This window comes from Lucilia sericata, unplaced genomic scaffold, assembly GCF_015586225.1.
Source record: "Lucilia sericata isolate MDLA Ls3-8-SP2 unplaced genomic scaffold, ASM1558622v1 Contig001685F_arrow, whole genome shotgun sequence".
Lineage (NCBI taxonomy): Eukaryota > Metazoa > Arthropoda > Insecta > Diptera > Calliphoridae > Lucilia > Lucilia sericata.
This window is the reverse complement of record NW_023995595.1, coordinates 27481-38120: the sequence shown is the minus strand read 5'-3', so window position 1 is coordinate 38120 and position 10640 is coordinate 27481. Positions and strand designations below refer to the sequence as shown.

Sequence of the window (10640 nt, the reverse complement as noted above, 5' to 3'; positions counted from 1 at the left end):
GATCAATATATCTTGACATCGATATTATTTTAGATATTGCCTCTTTCAGAAACTCTTATAGGAAATTTGTAAGGAAGTTCTTTCAGGATGGGACGCTCAATAGGCGTCTATTGCTCAAAGTACATGTGTATGAGCATTATAGTGTTTTCTGTTGGAATACCCTTTATAGGAGCTTGAAGTAACTATTAGTTCTTTAATGAAGATGTTAAAACAAAATTCTGTGTCGAGTCACTCGACTACTAATTGAAAATAAAATAATCCTTTTTTTATATCCACAAAATATACATTTATTTTTAAAAATCTTCAGAGTATACAATACTACAAAAAAAATTGTTTTTGATTTTTAATACAATTAAATTTAATTTATAATGAAAAAAAAAAAAATAAATTTTAAAGATTATTGTGTCTTATAAAAAAATGTATATTAATTTTAAATTTTTATGCTTGTAAATCGTATATCAAAATATAAACAATAATATTCCCTAAAACATCACGTTATTATTTAAAAATAGTTTTATTAAAAAAAAAAAAAAAAAATAGAAGAAATTAAAACTGTCTACCAAATGTAACTTAAGTTATTAAAAATAATAATTTAATTGTATTTTGATTTTTTTTAAATAAATAAGCCGTACTGTAAAATGTAAATGGATTAGCTTAAATTGAAGTATGTTTAATAAAAACACCATGAGTTTAGAATAATTTTATTGGCTAATACAATAATAGTATTTATTGCCTTAACTAATTAGTATTTTTTTAATTAAATTTTTTAAACTCATTATGTTCTTTTGGATTTTAGCTTAAGGCATAATTTGGCTTTTTTGTTCAATTTAGCTTTCGTTTTAATTTTTTTAGTTATATAAAATTTATTTTCGTTTTTAATAATTTAATACACTTTTCTTATTTGTTAATATTTAAAATAAATAAAAAAGTTTTTTTTTTGTTCATCGAAAGTTTTTTGTTTTATATTTTATTTAAAAAATAACAATTAAATCACGTTTTTTTTCTTCTTCATAATCGCAGAGCAAGATATATACTTAATAACTATAAAAACAAACTAAAAAGAAAACTAAAGGGAAATATCTAAACGATTTTTCCGATTAATAATAAAATAAAAAAAAATTGCTTTTAAATTCTTGTACGTTAAAGTAATCTTAACGAGCTGTCTTCAACTTCCATTTCAAGAATAGATAAGCTGACACTCTTAAGACTACGAATATAACAACCAAGGCCACTATATCCAAAGTATAATCAGCATCAACCATATCCAGTTCCTCCAAAGTGGTCATGGGCGATTTGAAATGACAATAGGTTTGGAAGCACTTGAGTTTCTCACGTCCATAACCATAGGTGGCCAAAGCAGTACCTTCGAAACCGTATCTGATGTAAGACAAGTAAGTGATCCATCTGAGATACACAGGTATAGCATCGAATGATACAAAGAATCCAGAGAACAGCAAGAAGGGCACTGACATAACAGGAGCTAAGAAGACACCATTTTGTACATTCATGGCGGCACCTACAACCAAACCCACCGATTGTGCTACAAATGAGATCATCAAACAGGCTCCCAAAAACATAGAGAAACGGAAAAGCTCCCATGGTTGAGATGTGAAGTAGTAGACTATGGATACGTAGATAACACAGAAAATGGCCTGGAATTAAATAAAAATGTCATAGAGTTGATTGGATTTTTAAAATGTTATATAATTATGTTTGTATTTACCTGGAATGGAATATCTGCTACCGATATGGCCAAATAATAGGACTTCAGCGAATACCATCGATTAAAGTTTTCTTTCAGCAATACCGGCATTTCGAGAGGGACTATGGAAATTAAAGTAAAAGCAAGGAAATTTGGATCAGATTTAAGTTTAAATAAAAAAGTCTATATATAAGATATAGTTTAGTCCACATACTAGTCTATAGTTTAGTCAAAAATTTAGTGTAAGATGTAGTCTATGGTCTTTTCTAGTCTATAGCCTGGACAATAGTCTGGAAAATAGTCTGGACAATAGTCTAGTCTATAGTCTAGTCTATAGTCTAGTCTATAGTCTAGTCTATAGTCTAGTCTACAGTCTAGTCTATAGTCTAGTCTACAGTCTAGTCTATAGTCTAGTCTATAGTCTAGTCTATAGTCTAGTCTATAGTCTAGATCTAGTCTATAGTCTAGTCTATAGTCTAGTCTATAGTCTAGTCTATAGTCTAGTCGATAGTCTAGTCTATAGTCTAGTCTATAGTCTAGTCTATAGTCTAGTCTATAGTCTAGTCTATAGTCTAGTCTAGTCTATAGTCTAGGTCCAGTCTATCTACAGTCTAGTCTATAGTCTAGTCTATAGTCCTAGTCTATAGTCTAGTCCTATAGTCTAGTCTATAGTTCTAGTCTTAGTCTTCTAAGTTAGTCTATAGTCTAGCCCATAGTTAGTCTATAGTCTAGCCCATAGTCTAGTCTATAGTCTAGTCTATAGTCTAGTCTATAGTCTAGTCTATAGTTCTAGTCTATTAGTCTATAGTCTATTAGTCTAGTCTATAGTCTAGTCTATAGTCTAGTCTATAGTCTAGTCTATAGTCTAGTCTATAGTCTAGTCTATAGTCTAGTCTATAGTCTAGTCTATAGTCTAGTCTATAGTCTAGTCTATAGTCTAGTCTATAGTCTAGTCTATAGTCTAGTCTATAGTCTAGTCTATAGTCTAGTCTATAGTCTAGTCTAGTCTATAGTCTAGTCTATAGTCTAGTCTAGTCTATAGTCTAGTCTATAGTCTAGTCTAGTCTATAGTCTAGTCTATAGTCTAGTCTAGTCTATAGTCTAGTCTATAGTCTAGTCTATAGTCTAGTCTATAGTCTAGTCTATAGTCTAGTCTAGTCTAGTCCATAGTCTAGTCTATAGTCTAGTCTATAGTCTAGTCTATAGTCTAGTCTATAGTCTAGTCAATAGTCTAGTCAATAGTCTAGTCAATAGTCTAGTCTATAGTCTAGTCTATAGTCTAGTCTATAGTCTAGTCTATAGTCTAGTCTATAGTCTAGTCTATAGTCTAGTCTATAGTCTAGTCTATAGTCTAGTCTATAGTCTAGTCTATAGTCTAGTCTATAGTCTAGTCTATAGTCTAGTCTATAGTCTAGCCTATAGTCTAGTCTATAGTCTAGTCTATAGTCTAGTCTATAGTCTAGTCTATAGTCTAGTCTATAGTCTAGTCTATAGTCTAGTCTATAGTCTAGTCTATAGTCTAGTCTATAGTCTAGTCTATAGTCTAGTCTATAGTCTAGTCTATAGTCTAGTCTATAGTCTAGTCTATAGTCTAGTCTATAGTCTAGTCTATAGTCTAGTCTATAGTCTAGTCTATAGTCTAGTCTATAGTCTAGTCTATAGTCTAGTCTATAGTCTAGTCTAGTCTAGTCTATAGTCTAGTCTATAGTCTAGTCTATAGTCTAGTCTATAGTCTAGTCTATAGTCTAGTCTATAGTCTAGTCTATAGTCTAGTCTATAGTCTAGTCTATAGTCTAGTCTATAGTCTAGTCTATAGTCTAGTCTATAGTCTAGTCTATAGTCTAGTCTATAGTCTAGTCTATAGTCTAGTCTATAGTCTAGTCTATAGTCTAGTCTATAGTCTAGTCTATAGTCTAGTCTATAGTCTAGTCTATAGTCTAGTCTATAGTCTAGTCTATAGTCTAGTCTATAGTCTAGTCTATAGTCTAGTCTATAGTCTAGTCTATAGTCTAGTCTATAGTCTAGTCTATAGTCTAGTCTATAGTCTAGTCTATAGTCTAGTCTATAGTCTAGTCTATAGTCTAGTCTATAGTCTAGTCTATAGTCTAGTCTATAGTCTAGTCTATAGTCTAGTCTATAGTCTAGTCTATAGTCTAGTCTATAGTCTAGTCTATAGTCTAGTCTATAGTCTAGTCTATAGTCTAGTCTGTAGTCTAGTCTAGTCTGTAGTCTAGTCTAGTCTGTAGTCTATAGTCTGTAGTTTGTAGTCTAGTCTAGTCTGTAGTCTAGTCTAGTCTGTAGTCTAGTCTAGTCTAGTCTAGTCTAGTCTAGTCTAGTCTAGTCTAGTCTAGTGTGTAGTCTAGTCTAGTCTGTAGTCTAGTCTAGTGTAGTCTAGTCTAGTCTAGTCTAGTCTAGTCTAGTCTAGTCTAGTCTAGTCTAGTCTAGTCTAGTCTAGTCTAGTCTAGTCTATAGTCTACTCTAGTCTATAGTCTAGTCTATAGTCTATGGTCTAGTCTTAACTATAGTCATGTCTACAGTCTAGTCTCTTGTTGTGTATAGTCTTTTTCAAGGGATCTGATTTAATGAAATCTCCTTTTTGAACATTTGACTTACATGATAAAATTGTAATTGTCATGGAAGTGTACATTAAGAACAACATGTTGAAGAACAGGAAACCCAGATTACTTAAAACCTTAGCACCATCATTGCCAATATCATAGTAGAGAGCACCGATCAGGAAACCAACCAATAAATGAGCAAACAAACGCAAGTACATAAGAGTCTGAAATGAAGGAATAAAAATCCTTTAAACTACAAGCCCACAAATAAATTCCTCTCCGCACACTTACCCAATCACGATAACTGAAGAGTAGAGTACGTTTTAGAACAACCCAAAACTGATGGAATTGTGAGGTGGGATAACGTTCGGGTGAAGCAATATCCGCCGACAATAAAGCTGTCGTACAATTATCCGTCTTTTCCAGCTCAATCATGGCATCACCTTTTTCATTTGTACTCACTACCGGCTCGACGGACTGTTTGGCAATATCGTTAACCAAATTACCCTTAAGTATGCCATTGTTTAAAGTTAAATTATCCTCATATTTGCCACTTGTCGAATTGGCCGCATCATTTTTATCGAGTATAGCTTTAAGGTTTTGTACCTTTATCAAATCATTGCGTGCCTTCAAGCCAGCATAATCGGCTGATGTGCGTATATCCTTTTTACCATTATCGATGGCATCTACCAAACGTCTGGTGTGATCACCATGTTCACCACAAGCTACCTCAATGATATAACTAGCAGGATTGTGATAACTGGGACATTCCAGATTCAAAGTGGACAAGAAAGGCACTAATTGTTTGGTACTACCCTGATAAACACACTGACCATCGGCTAAAGTATACAATTGATCGAACATTTCAAAAAGACGGGCCGAAGGTTGATGTATGGTACAGATAATGGTACGACCACCTTCAGCCAACATTTTCAACAGATTGATACATTGGAAACAAGTGGAACTGTCAAGACCCGAGGTGGGTTCATCGAAAAACATGATAGGTGGATTACTGACCAATTCCAAAGCAATTGATAGACGTTTCTTTTGACCGCCCGAAAGATTGCGTGTCAAGGTGTTGCGGTGTTCGCTTAAACTCAAAGTCAAAAGGATATCGTCGATCTGAAAGAGAATGAGAGACGCTTAGAGAAGTTGTATAAAAAATAAAATAATAATTATAAATAATTTAGAAACAAAACTGTTATATCGTTTAAATGAGTTCTACTAAATTTTGAAATCATTTGAAAATAAATATCAAATCTTGATTAAAACCTTAAATAAAAAGTAAATAAAAGAAATATTTCTTAAACATAACTTTCTAACATATGTATGTATCTTGTATCTACAAAATAGCTACTATTTAGTTATACAAATATGTATAAAATTGTTGTTGGGTATTTATAAAACGTGAGATAAATTATTCGAAATATCTAACATCTCAAAAACTCATGTTTGTAGCAAATCTGCTAATACTTAAAACAAACAATTAAACAAGAAATGCAAAATATTTCCGTTTAAAAAAAGTTGTATGACAAATTAAACTAACAAATATAATTTTTACGGAAATAATTTATAGTTTTTTGTTTATTTGCAGTATTACTGAGATTGAAGCATATTTAGTTGTTTGAGTTATAAAACTGAACTATGTAGTTAAACAATCATTAGACAGATGCAAACAAATAAAACTAAGACATTAAAAAGTAGTTTAGAATATTATAGTTTTTTTTTATGGCAAAAATTGCAGACTCATGGCGAAGGAATGAATTTTAGAGATAAAACTTTATAGTTATGTAGAATGAAGATATACATACATACATATTTATAGATAAAGCTGTAGTTTGAATCAAAACATTCAGTTTGTGCAATTCAAATGATTTTATTTAATATATGACGCACTTTGTTTATGTGTTTTCTTAAAAAAATTATAATTAATAATATGTAAAAAGAAAAATAATAAACAAAAACTTGTTTTAAAATATTTATGAAAAGAATTTACAGAAATCTGTATTTTGTTAGAACCAACAAATATAAACAGGTTTTCAATATGTTTATACAAAACAAATACGTACTTAAAATACATTATTCGTGGATGATAAGCAGGGAGAGGTTTTGTATAATGTAACTCTTATCAGTTCTAGTTTAGTTCTAGTTCAATTCTAGTTCAGTTCTATTTCAGTTCTATTTCAGTTCTAGTTCAGTTCTAGTTCAGTTCTAGTTCAGTTCTAGTTCAGTTCTAGTTCAGTTCTAGTTCAGTTCTAGTTCAGTTCTAGTTCAGTTCTAGTTCAGTTCTAGTTCAGTTCTAGTTCAGTTCTAGTTCAGTTCTAGTTCAGTTCTAGTTCAGTTCTAGTTCTAGTTCAGTTCTAGTTCAGTTCTAGTTCAGTTCTAGTTCAGTTCTAGTTCTAGTTCAGTTCTAGTTCAGTTCTAGTTCAGTTCTAGTTCAGTTCTAGTTCAGTTCTAGTTCAGTTCTAGTTCAGTTCTAGTTCAGTTCTAGTTCAGTTCTAGTTCAGTTCTAGTTCAGTTCTAGTTCAGTTCTAGTTCAGTTCTAGTTCAGTTCTAGTTCAGTTCTAGTTTAGTTCTAGTTCAGTTCAGTTCAGTTCTAGTTCAGTTCAGTTCTAGTTCAGTTCAGTTCTAGTTCAGTTCAGTTCTAGTTCAGTTCAGTTCTAGTTCAGTTCAGTTCAGTTCAGTTCAGTTCAGTTCAGTTCAGTTCTAGTTCAGTTCTAGTTCAGTTCTAGTTCAGTTCTAGTTCAGTTCTAGTTCAGTTCTAGTTCAGTTCTAGTTCAGTTCTAGTTCAGTTCTAGTTCAGTTCTAGTTCAGTTCTAGTTCAGTTCTAGTTCAGTTCTAGTTCAGTTCTAGTTCAGTTTTAGTTCAGTTCTAGTTAAGTTCTAGTTCAGTTCTAGTTCAGTTCTAGTTCAGTTCTAGTTCAGTTCTAGTTCAGTTCTAGTTCAGTTCTAGTTCAGTTCTAGTTCAGTTCTAGTTCAGTTCTAGTTCAGTTCTAGTTCAGTTCTAGTTCAGTTCTAGTTCAGTTCTAGTTCAGTTCTAGTTCAGTTCTAGTTCAGTTCTAGTTCAGTTCTAGTTCAGTTCTAGTTCAGTTCTAGTTCAGTTCTAGTTCAGTTCTAGTTCAGTTCTAGTTCAGTTCTAGTTCAGTTCTAGTTCAGTTCTAGTTCAGTTCTAGTTCAGTTCTAGTTCAGTTCTAGTTCAGTTCTAGTTCAGTTCTAGTTCAGTTCTAGTTCAGTTCTAGTTCAGTTCTAGTTCAGTTCTAGTTCAGTTCTAGTTCAGTTCTAGTTCAGTTCTAGTTCAGTTCTAGTTCAGTTCTAGTTCAGTTCTAGTTCAGTTCTAGTTCAGTTCTAGTTCAGTTCTAGTTCAGTTCTAGTTCAGTTCTAGTTCAGTTCTAGTTCAGTTCTAGTTCAGTTCAGTTCTAGTTCAGTTCTAGTTCAGTTTCTAGTTCAGTTCAGTTCAGTTCTAGTTCAGTTCTAGTTCAGTTCTAGTTCAGTTCTAGTTCAGTTCTAGTTCAGTTCTAGTTCAGTTCTAGTTCAGTTCTAGTTCAGTTCTAGTTCAGTTCTAGTTCAGTTCTAGTTTTCAGTTCAGTTCAGTTCAGTTCTAGTTCAGTTCTAGTTCAGTTCTAGTTCAGTTCTAGTTCAGTTCTAGTTCAGTTCTAGTTCAGTTCTAGTTCAGTTCTAGTTCAGTTCTAGTTCAGTTCTAGTTCAGTTCTAGTTCAGTTCTAGTTCAGTTCTAGTTCAGTTCTAGTTCAGTTCTAGTTCAGTTCTAGTTCAGTTCTAGTTCAGTTCTAGTTCAGTTCTAGTTCAGTTCTAGTTCAGTTCTAGTTCAGTTCTAGTTCAGTTCTAGTTCAGTTCTAGTTCAGTTCTAGTTCAGTTCTAGTTCAGTTCTAGTTCAGTTCTAGTTCAGTTCTAGTTCAGTTCTAGTTCAGTTCTAGTTCAGTTCTAGTTCAGTTCTAGTTCAGTTCTAGTTCAGTTCTAGTTCAGTTCTAGTTCAGTTCTAGTTCAGTTCTAGTTCAGTTCTAGTTCAGTTCTAGTTCAGTTCTAGTTCAGTTCTAGTTCAGTTCTAGTTCAGTTCTAGTTCAGTTCTAGTTCAGTTCTAGTTCAGTTCTAGTTCAGTTCTAGTTCAGTTCTAGTTCAGTTCTAGTTCAGTTCTAGTTCAGTTCTAGTTCAGTTCTAGTTCAGTTCTAGTTCAGTTCTAGTTCAGTTCTAGTTCAGTTCTTGTTCAGTTCTAGTTCAGTTCTAGTTCAGTTCTAGTTCAGTTCTAGTTCAGTTCTAGTTCAGTTCTAGTTCAGTTCTAGTTCAGTTCTAGTTCAGTTCTAGTTCAGTTCTAGTTCAGTTCTAGTTCAGTTCTAGTTCAGTTCTAGTTCAGTTCTAGTTCAGTTCTAGTTCAGTTCTAGTTCAGTTCTAGTTCAGTTCTAGTTCAGTTCTAGTTCAGTTCTAGTTCAGTTCTAGTTCAGTTCTAGTTCAGTTCTAGTTCAGTTCTAGTTCAGTTCTAGTTCAGTTCTAGTTCAGTTCTAGTTCAGTTCTAGTTCAGTTCTAGTTCAGTTCTAGTTCAGTTCTAGTTTATTTTAAGTTCGGTGAAGATAAATGAACTTAATGGCATAAAGATTTTAACTAAATTTAACTGTTGAAAATTTATTAAATTTCCTACCAGTAATTTAAAATAAAACTTCATCGTTTTCAAAATGCCTTCATAAGCAGTTTAGTTTTTCTTGCATTTTTAGTTTTGTTTATAATTATAATAAAAAAAGTTTTCTTTGTTGTCTTCTTTTAATGCGTTTTATTTGCGTTAACAGTTTTTTTACTTACCATTGACATTTTTTCTGGTTTAGTGAATTTTTTACTTAATTTCAAATTTGTGGCCACTGTCATTGCTTCTTGTACGGTCAAATTGCCATGCAATTGATTGTCTTGCATAATGTAGGCGGATAATTTACGGAATGCACTAATGTTACGTTCATGACCATTCATTGTTACACTGCCTTCAATGTTGGAGGTTCTGTAAGAAGAAAGATAAGATGGTAAATGATAAAATAAAGTTTAAAGAATTGTATATAGATGTTGTTTTAAGATATTTTATGAATAAGATTATTAGCAGTAATAACTGGAGAATATAGAAATTCCAAAATACTTAAATTATGCTTTTCTGATAGGTAGAGAAATATGTTTCTCATTTTTAAATTCCTAAAATGGCGAAATTTGAGTTATGACAATTTTGCAGTAAATGAGTGATATAAATATTCATAAACTTGTTTTTGCACATGATCTCTTGACTTTAATTGATTAGAAACCAAGCAATACAGCTTGAAAATCAATACAAAATAAACAATTATACAAATAGAAGGAAATTAAAATGTCTGTCTTAAGTTTATTTTAGCTTTAAGTTTAGAATGATTGGAGCGATCACTAGACTTATACAAACAATTAAATATAAGCATTTAAATAATTAAGTATTTAAAGAGAAAAAAAAATAAAATTAGTTTTTAATGATTTTAAGAAAAGGGAAATTAAAAAGACAGGTTTTAGTCAGTATGAAATAGAGAAAAAATATAAATTCCACAATAAATCCAAATGTTGGTTTTTTCAATATAAAATAACAAGTTTAAACGCATTTAGAGAAACAGGCTTATAATGTTAAAATTGAAATCAAAACTTTTTTCTTGCGTTCAAGCTTAAAAAAAGTTCTTATCCAAAAAACTTAAAATTGAAATTATATTTTTCTAACTACAACAAAAATCAGGTCATTTTATGAAATAAACGAAAATCCATTTACATATGTATAAAAATTGTTGTTTGCTTTAAAATATTTTTTTTAATTTTATGTAAATGCATAAATTTCATGTCGAAATAAGCTTTAAGGAAATGTTTTGAAAGAGAATTTTTTTATTACATTAATGTGTTTTATTTTTAATTATGTGTATTTTTAGGTACAAAGTCGAAAGAATGTTTCTTATAAACGAATGAAATGGCACGTTTGAAATGTGATTTGTTGCTCTTGAACGAATTTTAACACATCTCTTAAAGTTGTTACTGAAAGTCGTTTCATTTAAATTCGAATGAGGGGGTATTTATACCCTACACCACTATAGTGGTTGATGTTTGTAACACCCAAAAATATTGGTCGTACACCTTAAAGTATACCAATCGGCTCATAATCACTTTAGCTATGTCTGTCTGTCTGTCTGTCTGTCTGTCTGTCTGTCTGTCTGTCTGTCTGTCTGTCTTTCTGTCCGTCTGTCTGTCTGTCCGTGAGTCTGTGTGTCCATAAATGTTCTTGTATCACTTAAAAAATCAGCAAAACTTAGTTTTATATAAATCTTATTGATACTGCTGATTTTCGTAATGATCGGGCTTCATTGACCCTATCCCCCATACAAAGAACAC

General features: G+C 31.7%; 1 protein-coding gene across 1 annotated transcript in view; it reads right to left on the bottom strand.

Moving 5' to 3' along the window:
* Window positions 1-270: 270 nt before the first annotated feature.
* Window positions 271-10640, bottom strand: part of LOC119612422 (ATP-binding cassette sub-family G member 1) — a 33466-nt gene continuing 23096 nt past the window's right edge. Inside the window, exons 3-7 of the mRNA XM_037968227.1 lie at window positions 9066-9255; window positions 4552-5382; window positions 4316-4484; window positions 1724-1824; window positions 271-1652 (exon numbers count right to left, since the gene is read on the bottom strand). Of these exons, the coding sequence (XP_037824155.1) occupies window positions 1152-1652; window positions 1724-1824; window positions 4316-4484; window positions 4552-5382; window positions 9066-9255 (1792 nt within the window). The 3' untranslated portion in view covers window positions 271-1151. The remainder of the gene's footprint in view (window positions 1653-1723; window positions 1825-4315; window positions 4485-4551; window positions 5383-9065; window positions 9256-10640) is intronic.